Consider the following 15,033-nt stretch of genomic DNA (forward strand, 5'->3'; position numbering starts at 1 on the left):
TCACATTCATTTTAGAATTCTTGCCTCTATAGTTACTTGTAGCCTTCCTATTTCCAAATTTTAGTCCTCTGCTTCCCCCTAGACCATTTTCTAACAACCCAAACTCAGAAACTTTACCCTTAGGACTTCTGCAGACCTATATATACTTATCATAATCTGGCTAATCATATGCACCGGTTTGCCTGGTACAATTCTGGTTTTCACTCATTGTCCTAGCATAATTATGGCCACCCTAATTATAATTTACTTCGTGGATTAAAATGTCTGTATAGTGAATGTCTATGAGCAGAGTGTTTGCATTGTATACAATAGTCAAAATTCTCTCCTTCATGAAGTACCTTTTAATTTTATATAAAATGAAGTCTTTTCATCCACATTCATTATGCACCCTCTCCAGCCCTGTACCAAGCTCTTACATGTCAAGGTGTAACCAATGTGAACTGCCTCTCACAGAGGGAAGATGAGGCCCAATGTATGTTCAGAAAGATGGTAGGTCAGAGACGGTGCTTGGTTATTAAATAATCAACATTTGCTCACAGTTAATATTTGGGTAAGAAACTGAAAACGAGAAACTTTACAATTAAGTTATAGTCTCTGAAGACAACCAACGTCTTAACAGACAGCCTAGTACAATACCTTCTTACAAGTGAAAAGGCTGAGGTTTTAAGGGGGTGTCTGGCACTAAAGATTCTGAAGCTGAGGTCTTAAGAGTAATAAACGTGTTCTCATTTCTGGAGTATTAATGTATTTTTTTGGAAAGAGATCAAGCATCCACTGAGTTCATCCCACAAGAAGCCATAACTTTATTAATGATAGAAACAGTACAAATTTCAAATCAAGCTGCAGTTACTCTTTTGAAACACCAAAAAAAGGTCCTTGTCTTTTATAGATGGTTACATCGTTAATTCCTGTAAGAGAAAAAAGATCATCAGAGGTATAGGCAAACAGAGAGAATTCAGGTCACTAACACCTGAGGCAACTCAGGATAGCCTTTGGAATGAGGTGTCCTAATCGGCTGATACTAAGCATAGAAAATAAAGTCGCCCATAATTGATCAGGGCAGAGGAAGTCAGGAATAAAGGCTTGAACACTTACCATAATAGCATTTACAATATCATTACTGTTGTTCTTTAGGGCTCTGACTGCCTTTGCTCTCGACACATTTGCTTGTGACATGACCAATTCGATGTCCTTAACTTCCACACCTGTTTCATCAACCTGAGAGGGAAAAAACATGTAATAAAGTAAAGGCAAGAACAACTTCAGTATACTTCTTTGGAGTCAGGAGACTCTTGAATCTAGTTTTAATTTAACTCAAAAACTATTATACTTCATTCAATGGGATTCAAGAGCCTAAAACAATATAGAATTCACCCATCAATACAAACATAATACTATCTGGAGAGGAATAAAAGTATAAAATATTTCCTTGTATACCTCTTCCTCTTCGCTCTCCTCTTGTACAGTTGGAGTCTGCGTGTTTTCTTGAATGTTTGAGACAGCTTCACCTTGAACTTTGAATTTCTCAGCAGCTGCTAGCTGTGCTTGCTGAGATAAATCCTCGATCTAAAGAGCAGAAAACAGAGATTCACGTGAGATCAGTGTGCAGCAAATGAAAGAAACATTTACATATTTTCCAAAGTCCCACTTCAGGTTAATTTACTAAATAGCTTTAAATTGCTTGCCCTCATTCAGATTATCTATCACTGTATAAGTAGCTTAGGTTTTAAAGCAGTAATTCTCAACTAGAGGGTGATTTTTGCTTCCCGGGTGGATAATCTGTTAAACACCTGGAAATTTTTTGGGGTTATCACAACTGGCTATGATGCTGCTAAACAAACATTTATAATGCATAGGGCAGCTCTTCCACAATAAATAATTATCTACCCCAAATGTCAATGGTGCTGAGGTTGAGAAACTCTGGTCTAGAGCAGCTCCCAAGAAAACTATCCTTACCTTTGCTTCCCCGAAAACTATGTAGGTATCTGAAGCTGGGCTCTTGTAGACATCTGGTTTTGTGATGACAAAGAGGATATTCTTAGATTTCCGGATAGTGACCCTAGTAACCCCTGTAACCTGTCGAAGACCCAGTTTGGACATAGCCTAAGGAACAGAAAAGAACATCAGATTTTCAACTTCTTTAGAAGCAGCTTTAGGAAGTACCATAATACCACATCCAAACAAAGCCTTTTCCTGGGCTAAGAAAAGTTTATTTAAGAATACAGAATTGGTTTATAGGATTCTTTTATTTCCTGCCATAGTAACTTCTGTTAAATAAACATACTACCACTACTAAGAATTCTACTTCAGTTCCCTCTGTTCTTAAAGTTGCTTCATCAGAAACTTTAATTCTTGCTTGTAAGTTAAAATCTTACCTTCCGTGCCTTCTTTTCACTCCGGCTCTGTTTTGCTTTACTGACGGGTTCCTCATCGATTTCAGCTGCTGCTGCCAACTAAGAAGATAAAACAGCTGTGAGTAAGCTGGAATGTAAGACTTGGCTAACACAACCCCCCTGCTGTTTTCCCCTTTATGAAGGTTTATAGCTCCAGATACATAGCTACATGAAGTCATCTTCTCTGATCAACTCTGGTTCTCCAATGCTTCCTTAACTCAAGTACTTATACCAGTAAGAAATACTCACCTGGGCTTGTTGTGTGGTAGCCTGTGTGGAATCTTGTTCCTCAAGCTCTGGTACTGATTCATCACTGTCAGATTCTGTTCCAGAACCTAGATGACAAGTAACTTTTACTATTTTATAGTAGAGATTATTAAGGAGGAGGCACTTCACTATGGCCTGCCTGAACTAGAGGTCACTGGCTTATGTTAAAGCTTGCAAAGTTAAATGCAAATCAGTTGACTTGTGTGAAGTCAGCTCGACAACTCCCCACTTAGTCACAAACTAGTGTGTACACATCCATTCAAGACCCAGCCCCAGAAATGAGAGGTAATTACCAGATACAGCTAAATAGTTCATACACTATAATGGCTTCCTGTCCCTCAAGGTCTTTACTTCTTGGTATAGGCAAACACCAATGACCTATGTAATCCCAAATCCTACCCAAAAGCCCAACCATCCCAGAAAAGTTCTGGCAGACAAGGGGTCTGCAGATACAGTGAAGGGAAAAAACAGTATGATCACATAGTGGAGGCAGACCAGGGAGGGCCCTTTCCCCTCATCCTTTAAACTGGCTTGGGGGAGGCCAGAAGCAGCTGTGTACACACATTCAGCCTTATTTTCAAACCACTCACCCTAGCAATTTGATCTTATCAATATAGCTTGAAGATTCTCAATGATGCCGACCCGTAGTTCCAACAGTCACCTCTACTAGTTATTGTCCCGTGACCTCTCCCGTATCTTTCAAACATAATCCACATATTTTAAGTTTTCCTCAATTGAAAGGCCAAGCATCAATACAGACTACTGAGGGAAAAAAGCATACACCAGCACCATTCTCAGGCTAGGAAAAATAGATCTTTTAAGGAAAAGAAACCCCTGGGCACTGGTCATTACTAAATCTAAGAAGTAAAAAGAAATTCACATAGTTCCAACATTCAATAGTTTCCCAATATTTTAGCAAATCCCAGGCCCAGGGACAAGGTTAGTGACGTGGTAGACATTAGAGCAAACTAAAGGTCTAGCAGGTCTTGGTTTTCAATGTCAAATCAGTTAGGTAAAAGGTCAACCCCGGTCAGTCAGGACCCCATTACACAAGATGACACATAATGGACTAGCTGAAGTGATGAAAACCAAGACTGTTTCACATTCCTGGTGCTTTTGCATTTAAAATTATGGTTCTATGTTCTATGTCCAAACAAACAGATATTCTGGAGAAAGCGGCGCATCCTAGAGTTAGTATTGGTGGGTAGCCCCCAGGAGGGGTGTGGGCGACACACCATGCACACGGCAAACCAAGGCAAATACCCTTGTTGTTCTTCAGAACAGGCTGCTTGGGGGTTGGGGCAGGGATCCCAGCAGGTTTGGGGGTGGGCATGTTGACGAGGACCGACTGGAAAGGCACTCCCCCCGAGATTGGTTCCGGGGGAATCAGAGGCGGCAGCTCATCCTCATCAGCAGGGGCTGAGGGCTTACAGGGTGATTCCAGCACCAGCCCAGGTGAGGACGGCAGAGGTTGCTGTTTAGGAAGCAGAAGGGGCACTGGGGAGGGAGCAGGAGGCAAAGAGACTGATGGGGTGGGTGCTGCAGAGAGAGATGCTGATCCAGGTTTAGGAAGGACCTTCTCAGAGGCAGCTTTTGTTAGAGGGGTAAATGTCTCAGACTCAGGAGGAGGAGCCACAGGACCCTTTGGAGAATGAAAAGAATCTTTGCCTTTTAGGGGAGAAATAGGATGGGATTTTGGAGTCTTTGGAGAAGTGCCTTTCTGAGCAGGAACTGTCAGTGGAGGGCCTGGAGCCACTGAAGAAAGTGGTCCTTTAGTACCATTCTTAGCTGAGGGATCTGGGCACACAAGAGGTGAACTCTTCTGGGCTGGTGGACCTTTCTGAGTGGGAGCTGTGATGACTGGTGCACTTTCTGAAGCTGGGGCAACAAGCACTGCTTTGAGAGCTGTGGGGCCTTTCTTCACTGAGAGCCCTTTAGATGCCTGAGGAGCATTGGACCCCAAGGAACAAGTTACTGAAACGGGAGAAGTAGGGGAGTCTTTGGGGGATGGGCTTGCTGGTTCCTCTTTGGGCAGAGGAGGAATTACAGGTGAGGGATTAGGGGCCCCCTTGGGGGCTGAGGCTCTTTTGGGGGCTGGAGACTCTTTGGGGACTGGAGAAACCACAGCTGAAGGAGTAGGGGCCCCTTTGGAGGTCGCAGTTCCTGGGGCTCTCTTGGGGGCTGGAGTTGCTGGGGCCTCTTTGGGAGATGTGGTAACTGGGGCTCCTTTCGGGGAGGAAGGAGTCGCAGTCAAGGGAGCAGGGGCCTCTTTGGGAGATGTGGTAGCTGGGACTCTTTTGGGGGCTGGGGTAACTGGGGCTCCTTTTGAGGAGGAAGGAGTCGCAGCTGAGGGTGTGGGGGCCTCTTTGGGAGATGCAGTAGCTGGGGCTCTTTTGGGGGCTGGGGTAACTGTGCCTCCTTTTGAGGGAGTCGCATCTGAGGGTGTGGGGGCCTCTTTGGGAGATGCAGTAGCTGGGGCTCTTTTGGGGGCTGGGGTAACTGTGGCTCCTTTTGGAGAGGAAGGAGTCGCAGTTAAAGGAGCAGGGGCTTCTTTGGGAGATGTGGTAGCTGGGGCTCTTTTGGGGGTTGGGGTTGCTGGAGACTCTTTGGGGGCTAGGGTAACTGGGGCTCCTTTTGGGGAGGAAGGAGTCACAGTTAAGGGAGCAGAGGCCTCTTTGGGAGATGTGGTAACTGGGGCTCCTTTTGGAGAGGAAGGAGTCGCAGTTAAGGGAGCAGGGGCTTCTTTGGGAGATGCGGTAGCTGGGGCTCTTTTGGGGGCTGGGGTTGCTGGAGACTCTTTGGGGGCTGGGGTAACTGGGGCTCCTTTCGGGGAGGAAGGAGCCGCAGCTGAGGGAGTGGGGGCCTCTTTGGGAGATGTGGTAGCTGGGGCTCTTTTGGGGGCTGGGGTTGCTGGGGATTCTTTGGGGGAGGGAGGAGCTATAGTTGAGGGAGTGTGGGCCTCTTTGGGGGCTGGGGTTGCTGGAGGCTCTTTAGGGGGTGGGGTAGCTAGGGCTCCCTTGGGAGCTGGAGTTGCAGCTGAGGCAGTGGGGGCCTTTTTGGGAGAGGTGGTAGCTGGGGCTCTTTTGGGGGTTGGAGTTGTTGGGGATTCTTTGGGAGAGGGAGGAGCTATAGCTGAGGAAGTGCAGGGCGCTTTGGGTGCTGGGGCTCCTTTGAGGGAGGAAGGAGGTGAAGCTGAAGGAGTGGAAGCCTCTTTGGGAGATGTGACAGCTGGGGCTCTTTTGGGGGTTGGAGTTGCTGTAGACTCTTTGGGGGCTGGGGTAGCTGGGGCTCCTTTGGGGAAGGAAGGAGTCGCAACTAAGGGAGCTAGGGCCTCTTTGGGAGATGTGGTAGCTGGGGCTTTTTTGGGGGCTGGGGTAACTGTGGCTCCTTTTGGAGAGGAAGGAGTCGCAGTTAAGGGAGCAGGGGCTTCTTTGGGAGATGTGGTAGCTGGGGCTCTTTTGGGGGTTGGGGTTGCTGGAGACTCTTTGGGGGCTGGAGTAACTGGGGCTCCTTTCGGGGAGGAAGGAGTCACAGTTAAGGGAGCAGAGGCCTCTTTGGGAGATGTGGTAGCTGGGGCTCTTTTGGGGGTTGGGGTTGCTGGAGACTCTTTGGGGGCTGGGGTAACTGGGGCTCCTTTTGGAGAGGAAGGAGTCGCAGTTAAGGGAGCAGGGGCTTCTTTGGGAGATGTAGTAGCTGGGGCTCTTTTGGGGGTTGGGGTTGCTGGAGACTCTTTGGGGGCTGGGGTAACTGGGGCTCCTTTCGGGGAGGAAGGAGTCACAGTTAAGGGAGCAGAGGCCTCTTTGGGAGATGTGGTAGCTGGAGCTCTTTTGGCAGCTGGAGTTGTTGGGGATTCTTTGGGGGAGGGAGGAGCTATAGCTGAGGGAGTATAGGACTCTTTAGCGGCTGGGGTAGTTGGGGCTCCTTTGGGGGAGGAAGGAGCTGCAGCTGAGGGAACGGGGGCTGCTTTTGGAGACGGAGTTGCTGAGGTTCCTATGGTGGGTGGGGTAGCTGGGGACTCTTTTGGGCATGAAGTTGCTGAGGCTCCTTTGTGGGAAGGAGCTACAGTTGGGGGAGTGGGGGCATCTTTAAGGAACAGAGTTGCTGGGGGCCCTTTTGGGGTGGGAGTCACAGCTGGAGGCTTGGGAGTCTCTTTAGGGGATGAGGTTGTTGGTCCCCCTTTTGAGGAGGAAGGAGCCACAGCCAAGGGAGTAGAGGTCCCTTTGGGAGGTGGGGTAGATGAGGACTTTTTGGGGGATGGGGTTGCTGGGGCTCCTTTTGGGGGAGGAGTCATAGCTAAAGAAGTGGGGGTCTCTTTAGGGGATGCAGTTGCTGGTCCCCCTTTGGGGGAGGCAGGGGCCACAACTGGGGGAATAGGAACCTCTCTGGGGGCTGGAGTGGGGGAATGCTTCTTGACCAGTGAGCCTTTAGGAGCTTGAAAAGAAAGACTGGCCTCTGGAAGAACGGAAGCTTCAATTAGAGAAACAGGGGACGAGAGATTTCCAGCAGGAGTATCAAGGATATCAGGTACACTTTTAGAAACAGAAGGAGCAAGAGTTAAGGTAGAAGTAGCTGAACTCTTCTTGGTTGGAGATCTTTTAGTCTGAGGAGACACACTAATCCCTAAAGGAGACGGGGAGTCAGCTAGGTAAGTTCCTTTGGAAGATGCAGTAAGAGAAGCACCAAAGTCCTCAGGTTGGCACCCTTCAGGAGAGGAAGCCATAGGTGCCAATTGTGAGGTATGAGAAAGAGCATCAATGTTCTTTACACCCCAGGGATTACCACCAGCTGGGGGAAGAGAGGGAAAAGGCTCAGACTTGGAAATATCAGAAGCCAATGCCAAGGTAGCTGGAGAAATAGAAACATTCTGTGGCGATAAAGTCACAGCTGGAGCCCCAGGGCAACTTTCAGGGGTAGGAGGAACCAAAGGTAAAGTAGGAAGAGTGGAAGTACCCTTCTTGGCTGGGTGGCTTTTAGGAGGTAAAGAGACAGCTCCTTCTAGAAAAGGGCAGGCTGTAGTTGTAAGAGTGGAGGTGCCTTTGGCAATTGTAGGAGCCATCCCAGAAGTGGCAGCACTTTCCAAAGGAAATGTAGCTATAGTTGTTGTGAGAGAACTTTTGAGAAGAAGACTCGTGGAGTCTGGGCTTGCATAAGGATCTGTCTCGGTTATAGAGGTTGGGGAATTAACACCCAGAGGAGAGGTAGTACTGGCTGGCTTAACTACAGGCAGAGGCTCTACAAGACTTTTCTTTGCTAAGATGACTTCAGGAGAAAGAGTTATCTCCAAAGATGATGTACTTTGGGGACAGGGGAGATTTTTAGGGGCTACCAGGGACAATGGTAGTAGAGTGGGGTCTTCCTTGGTAGGGAGTCCTGCCTGGGCTGGTGAAATAGGGGCTCCTACAAGAGAGGCAGGTACAGTCTGGAGATCTTTTTGTGTTGGCAACTTTACCAATACTGAAGCAGGGACACTTTTGGGGTCCTTGGGGACTGGCAGAGGAGAGACCGGTATCCCCAGAGTGGTTGTTATTTGAGGAGCAGGAAGCTCTTTGGAAGCCACAGGTGCCACAGCCAAGGCAGTATGGGAAACTGATTCCTTATTAATTATGGGACCTGATGAAATTGGAGGAGAGACACAAGTAGTGACCTCAAAGGTAGACGGTGCTACAGAAAATGTAGAGGGATTAATCACAAGTGAGGTGACTCCAACAGAAGAAACAGGAGCTTCTTTTAATCCTGGACTCCCTGGAGAAGCAGGAGGAATCTGGGTCACCAAAGGCTGTTTTTGAGTGGCTTTAGGAGAGCCTTTGAGAATGAGAGAGGCTGTAGGAGATAAGGGAGAAGAGATCGCTGCATCTGAGGAGGCAGCAGGGCTGTAGGAGGCGATGCTAGTGATGGTAGAAGGGCCTTTGTCAGCAGACAGAGCCAGGGGGGAAGGTGGAACCCCCACTGGAAAAGCAGCCACGGCAGCAGGAACTACCTCATTTCTGGAAGGAAGGGGAGGAATTACAGATCGCTGAGAAGGGTAAGAAGCCCCTATGGAAGAATGCTCTATAGAAACGGTTTCCGCTACAGGATCTGACAGGACAGTAGAGCCTGTCTGACCCGTAGGTTGGACAGTAGAACCAAGACAGCTCTGATGTAAAGGTGAAGGATGAGAGCTCAGAGAAGTGAGGAAAACTGGAGGCACATTGGGAGCCACAGGAACAGACTGGGTTGAAGGAGGTAAGGCAGTAGGTGGACTAAGGGGTCCCTTTAGGCTGAGGCTTACAGGGTTTTGTGGAGAAATAAGAGCTGAGGAAACAGGGCTGCCTTTGACCTGAGGGGAAGTGACTGCCAGGGGAGTGGCGGGTGAGGTCTGAGCACAGGAAGCTACTCCAGATTGAACGGAGGCCAAGGGAGTTCCGAGATGGGAAGGAATAGCACTGACTGTACCGGGAGGGATGGGGGTACCTTTCAGAGTAGGGACTACCTGAGAGGGAGCGTGAATAGGAGAGGTCTTTGGCTCTGAGGAAGCAACGGGGGCTGACAGAGATGTCACCGACCCTGACTCAGCCCCAGGAGCTGAAGGTGAACTAAGAGGGTTAGGTGGATAAGCAGAGCTTTTCTGAACTGAGTGGGGAGCCAAGGCCACCAGAGCCAAGGGAGCTGAAGAGGAATGGGCACCTTTCAGAGTTGGAGTTATCATGGGAGAGGCCAGAGCTAAGGCAGCTGGGGAGATGGGAGGCCCTATTAGGTTTGGCAGGAAAGTTGGGGTATCAGAGGCGGCTCCCAAAGGCAGGGCTGTCTCAGAGAATGACAGGGGAGGAGCTTCAAAGGAGGTTGAGGCAATAGTAGAGGGAGAAAGGAATGGGGAAGGCTGGATAGGGGTTGCCAGAGGGCACTGTTGGGGGGCCAGGGAGCAAGGAGGGGTAAGGGTAGGTTCAGGCTGCCCTAAGGCAGCAGTGACACGCAAGGCTGAAGACACAGGAAGCAGAGCTGGAGGAGAAAAGCAAAAAAAGGGGATAAACAAAGAAAGGGAAGGAAAAAAATAAAGGTGAGTTATGCAGCCCAACTTGGTACAACATGCTTCATAAGAAACACTGGAATTTTTAATCTGAGGATGAAAGTCACCACACAGGATTAGACAAAGGTGACAGGCAACAGCAACCTTCCTGGAACATACTACAGCAATCAAGTTAAGAATACATCCCTCCCATTCCTTCCTCAAACGAACCCTAAGTCTTTCTCACAGGCCATACAATAACCACTAGAAGAATAGCTATCTCACCCTGTCCACTCAAGGATCATGAACTATCTAAAACAGATACTGAAAACTGGAACAAGGAAGGTAGTGAGTGGTGATAATGACGGGGAATTAGAGCTGAATGAGAAAAAACGGGTCTTTATATGCTCAGGCTTCCACTAGGTCAGGAAAAATCTGACTCTTAGAATAAAGTTTTAGGAAGGGGGTCTGGCACAAGTCAATTCTTCCTAAAGTGGACACTCCAGAATTTAATACTAAAGTATTACATTAGGCCACAGCCTCCCTGTGCTTTGGTTTACTTACTCCAAACAAAAATCCAACCACAAATGAGCTATACTCCATGATCCCTACAGACCTGCCCAGGTAATGTTAGCTCTTCAGACATCAGTCTAAGATGAATTAGACTGCCAGGAAGAGCTTAGTCACAAGGGTAATGAGTGAGTGTATTATGAAACTGTAACCTAACTTGTTAAACCTTTGGTCTATTTTGGAAGTAGGGAATTGAGTGGAGCGAATACATTGGATTCCCACCACTTAATCTGGACAAGCATGTCATTCTGCCAAAACAGACCAATATTTGGCACTAGAGTAAAGCTAAGCAAGATTTTCCGAATGACAGAAAAATCCATGCTTCCTATTCCGGAGATAATAGCATTAGAGCAACAAATGCTCAACACCTAGAATGGTGTATTAAAAAAAAAAAAAAGCCCATAGTATCCAAATTCACAATTTACTCAACCATAATTCGGAAGTTCTTAGAGTAAAAACACAGGCGGCTCAACCAGTTTTACCTGGCGAGTCGGTAGGTTTTATGACTGCAGTGCAAATGCAAACTCAGAGTGTTTTTCTCTGACTGGACCTCAAGATGGGATAAGACCCAGATTACTTGGTTTAAACACCATAACCAATTCCCGAGTTAGTTTCCTCATGCATTCTAATAATTAATTATACTTACAGGGAAAAATCTGAGTGTTTATCACTGGCACTCCCATTAATACCAATATTAGTATTATACCTATGGCGCAAGCTCAAATTATTCAGAAATAAGTTCAATAGCACTGTCAAAGGATTGCTTCAAAAGCAAATGGAATTAGTTTTGACGCTTGAAACCAGATTATTCTATAAATTCATCTGAATTTCAGTCTCCACATTTGTAAAACCAAATTGTTCAATGAAACTCTATGATTTTGTCTAACACTGAAATTACAGGACTTTTTAGAGACAAGTCCTTTATTTTTCCCCTTAAGTCCCCGTAGTTCAAGGATTTCATATAGCTCATTCTCCAGCTCAGGGGCCCCCTCCTTTTTCTTTTCTAGCAGCTGTATTAATCCCTTCAGCTGCTAAAATCAGACAGGCGGGGAGGGAGAATCATAATACTTTCAACTATAAACAACTCTATTTTAATTCCAGGAGACAAAAATTGCCCTTAAGTGACAGGTGCAATTAAAAAAAAAAAGAATTTACCGTAAGGAAAAAGCGAGGATGGAGGTGACAGCCTTAAGATTCCCCTCATTTAGTTCTGCACAAATGACTCCGCAAGATCATCATTACATTTTTTCATGAACCCCCTTTCAAACTGTAGAGATGTATTTTAACCAGAATTCAAAACTTGCCTTTACACTATGTTCTACATCCATAATTTCAAAGCTGAAGAGCAGTCAAAGGAAGGCTTTATTTCAATCGTGGGTTCCAGACCAGCCGTTGATGCAGGCAGTATTCCAGCACACTAGGAACATCTCAGCACCAATCCATAAAACAAAGTTAACTGAGCTAGGAGGGCCCTTGGGCCCAGTAGGACACATTTACCACCAGCACACATCTCATCCAGACATGTGATGATGGCACAATGCCAAGCTCTGCCATCTAAAACCTTGATGCAACTTGCTGGCTGGAACTTCACAAAAGCTCAGGTCTCCTTGGCCTGCCTGTGTCATCCAGTTCTAATTGGTAAGAATCACTGAGCCCCTGCACTGCTCAGTTTTCCTGCGTATATGAGGTGAGGGTTCCACAGCATTGTTCCCTTTGAAGCAGCTGCCATACCTACAAAGCGGGCCAGGGAGCTTTTAATGTTCCCGAAACTTAAATATACTGTTTTTATTCCACTCCCTAATGAAGTCCTTCTAGGACAGCAGTTAACATTATGGATTCTCCTCCCTGGCAGAGCTACAGCTCATCCTCTTTAGTTAAGAGTTAACTTTGAAAGAAGTGCATTCTCCTTGTCACTTTACCCACCAAATGGTCGTAGGGGCCATCTTAATTAAGGGCACGGGGGCTGGGGAACCTACCTGTCTCAGCCTGCGGCTGTGGCAACTCCTGCTCTGTAGCAGGAACGGTTTCTGTGGCTTCACCGGGCATTTCTGAAGGGAATAAAAAAGAAAGTCTCAACTGAGTGGGATCCGTTCTCCTGGCCAACCCAGAGTCAAATATTCTTAAAAACTCTGCGGAGGACTTGAAAGGAAAAATCATGAGGGTGTTTGGGGACACCCGCCCCAGAGCGGCTGGGAATGGGTTGAGAAATACGACATGACCCTCAGAAATCCGGTCAAGCGAATCACCTACTTTCACCACGCAACTCTCCACTCTGCAGAGTGGCCTTCCCAGTGCCAAGGGGTTCATTTCATTCCACACTCCAAATCCCACAAGGGCAGCAATCAGCACTGCGTTCTCACCCCAAGGGAGGCCCTCGTCTGGCTCCTGACCACGGGAGGCTTTAAAACGCCGCCTTGACCCACCTCCCCATGTACGTTCACGCCGCCTGGGCTGGGACCTCCAGGACTCCCGTTTGCCTACTTCCGGAAATCCGAAGGGGAAAGAGGGTGTCCTAAATCCCAACACTCGCTGTCACAATAAGAACGATGGGGGGGGTGTGTGTGTATGTGGGGGGGGGGGCAGTTTCCAAGGCTGTGACCCTGTAACCTATGGATTCTCGTGAAGCCGTTCCCGACAGCAGATGCATTTCGCTTTCGCCCTCAACACCGCAACCGCCCCATCACCCCAGCCCTGAACTCCGGACCCGAATCGGGGCCCTTCTGCCCTGCTTTTGCCAGGACACCAATCACAGACCCCATTTTGTCCGGAGGCTCCAAAGCCACATTTCCCAATGTCGACTAGGAACCCGGCGGCCCCATAAAGCCTCCAACTCTCCTTAGCTCTCAATCCCCTAGGCAGCTTAGCCTGCAAGAAAGGCGGATGACTGAGGATAGAGCAGCGGCGAAGACAGAACTTACTGTGCGGGAAACGCGAAACCAAAATGGCGGCAGAGAGAGAACGAGCGAGAGCGTGACCCACGCCTGTTGCAGAAGGAAGCCTGGTGGAGGGGGGCGGGACTAGAATCTGCTTCCGGGTCAGGAGCTGCCGGGGCGGTCACTTCCTTTAACTAGTGACCCCTCCGTCCATCTGTTCCTGGAGGGTGGTGATTAGGTCTAAATAAGGGTAAGAATTCCGAACAGGACGCGCTGCCCTGGCAAGAACTCTCAGTTTGGAGCCACGCGGTCCTTAGATAGCCGACCCCTTCCCGTCCCCCAAGTCGAAGAATTTTTGATATCCGAAGGGTAACTGCAGTGAGAGAAGCAACCGACCTCTGCGCTCTGGTCAGCAAAATAGTCACAGCGGTATTCTGGCGACTTCTAGTTTTCCCTTCGCAAACAATGCAGGAAAATAGGAGGCTTTACATAATATCGAATGCCACAGAGATTGTATTCACACCAGTGGAAGGTAGCAATGACCTAGGTTAACCCGTATTTTATTTTTGGAATACACAATTTGGACCTATGTTGAAATTATAGCGGTACAGACTCCGTTTTTCAGAAGAAAACAGACGCACATCCATTTCTTTTTGCTTGCTATTTTGGGCACTTCTTAGATATCCTGAAACATCCACTCTAGGCGTTCAGCATTCCACGTTAAGAACCCGTACACTAGTATTCTCGAGAAGTAGAATAATCTGTCTTGTTCATGAAAAAGCTGTGGGTCCTGACTTCCATACTGTCTTAGCCCTACCAAAGGGAACAACAAATATTACCTAAACTAGCTAATACTACTTGAGCTATGGCTTTAAGACAATTGTGGCTGCCTTTTAAGGGAAGCAGTGAACACTTAAAATGCTCTGAAAGCTACTTTAAAATATCCAAGATCTTTACCATAACGAAGTAAGGATTAGGATTCAATGATAGTTTACCAGGAATGAGAATGAGAAATTCTGAAATTTTCAGACAGGAGAGGTAATCTTGTGGTGATTAAGAACATGGCTCTGAAGCCAGACTCCTTTGTCTGAATCTCAGCTTGGTCACCTAATAGTGATCTTAAGCAATTTAATTAGCCAATTTGTGCCTCAGTTTCCTTATAAAATGGCGATAATGGTAGCTACTTAATAGGATTGTTCAGAAGATTAAATTAGGTGAAATATGTACATCACTTAAAAAGTGTTTATGGTCACTGTTAAAATTGTAGAGAGCTGCCTAAGTAAATAAGCGATCTGGAAGATAATCAGTGCAGTCCACTTACCTTCAGAAGGGCCAGCAATTGCCAACTGTCTCCTTAGACAAATAAAACTACGTTTTGACCTCTCTTGCTCAGCAAGTCCACTGATTTTTCCATCTAGTAATGACTAGCTGTGGGGATAGAGCCAGGAGTGCAGTTTCCAGGTGCTCGGCCTCACATGGAAAGGTGCTCACTCAGGTAGTAAATGGCCATCAGCTGTAACCAGTGAGCCATTGGTCACTAATATAACTGCTGTGGTGGCTACGCTAGCAGAAAATGGGGACTAGCAAGAAGATGGTGGCTCAGCTAGCAAGCGCAGATTGCAACTAGCGAGGGGGGTTGGTCAGTTGACAGAAAAGCGGATAGCAGGTCACACGTCATGTGAATCCAGCCTCCAGTGAGACTATAGTGGTATGACTCCCATACCTATGGCTCTGTGGGTGTTCCTTTTTGGCCTCACTGTATCCTGTGTTCTTATACGGGGAGCGGGACCAGAGACTCTGCATGACAACCCCGCACAACACTAAGGATATTTTCTTTGGGTTTCTTTATAAATTGGGCAAGTTTGGAGGTGGAAACCAGTTCTGTGCCGTTTCTACAGTTCTCATGGATGGGTTGGCAAATCAGAGAATAGGGAGGTCAATAGTCTTT

At 47.3% G+C, this 15,033-nt stretch overlaps 1 protein-coding gene across 3 annotated transcripts; it reads right to left on the reverse strand.

Moving 5' to 3' along the window:
- Nucleotides 1-779: 779 nt before the first annotated feature.
- On the reverse strand, nucleotides 780-13,217 carry NACA (nascent polypeptide associated complex subunit alpha). Of its 3 annotated transcripts, XM_081061515.1 has the most exons (9): nucleotides 12,967-13,138; nucleotides 12,189-12,260; nucleotides 3,924-9,635; nucleotides 2,643-2,728; nucleotides 2,376-2,453; nucleotides 1,957-2,103; nucleotides 1,438-1,566; nucleotides 1,096-1,218; nucleotides 780-908 (listed from the first exon to the last, which is right to left on the reverse strand). In XM_081061515.1, the coding sequence occupies exons 1-9, from the start codon at nucleotides 12,995-12,997 to the stop codon at nucleotides 894-896; spliced, it is 6,393 nt and encodes a 2,130-aa protein (XP_080917641.1). In that variant the 5' UTR covers nucleotides 12,998-13,138; the 3' UTR covers nucleotides 780-893. The 3 variants fall into 3 exon arrangements, with proteins under 3 accessions (XP_080917641.1, XP_080917640.1, XP_080917639.1); XM_081061514.1 differs by lacking the exon at nucleotides 3,924-9,635 and having other exon boundaries at nucleotides 13,131-13,217; XM_081061513.1 differs by lacking the exon at nucleotides 3,924-9,635.
- Nucleotides 13,218-15,033: the final 1,816 nt, after the last annotated feature.

This window comes from Rhinolophus hipposideros (assembly GCF_964194185.1).
Source record: "Rhinolophus hipposideros genome assembly, chromosome: 9".
NCBI lineage: Eukaryota > Metazoa > Chordata > Mammalia > Chiroptera > Rhinolophidae > Rhinolophus > Rhinolophus hipposideros.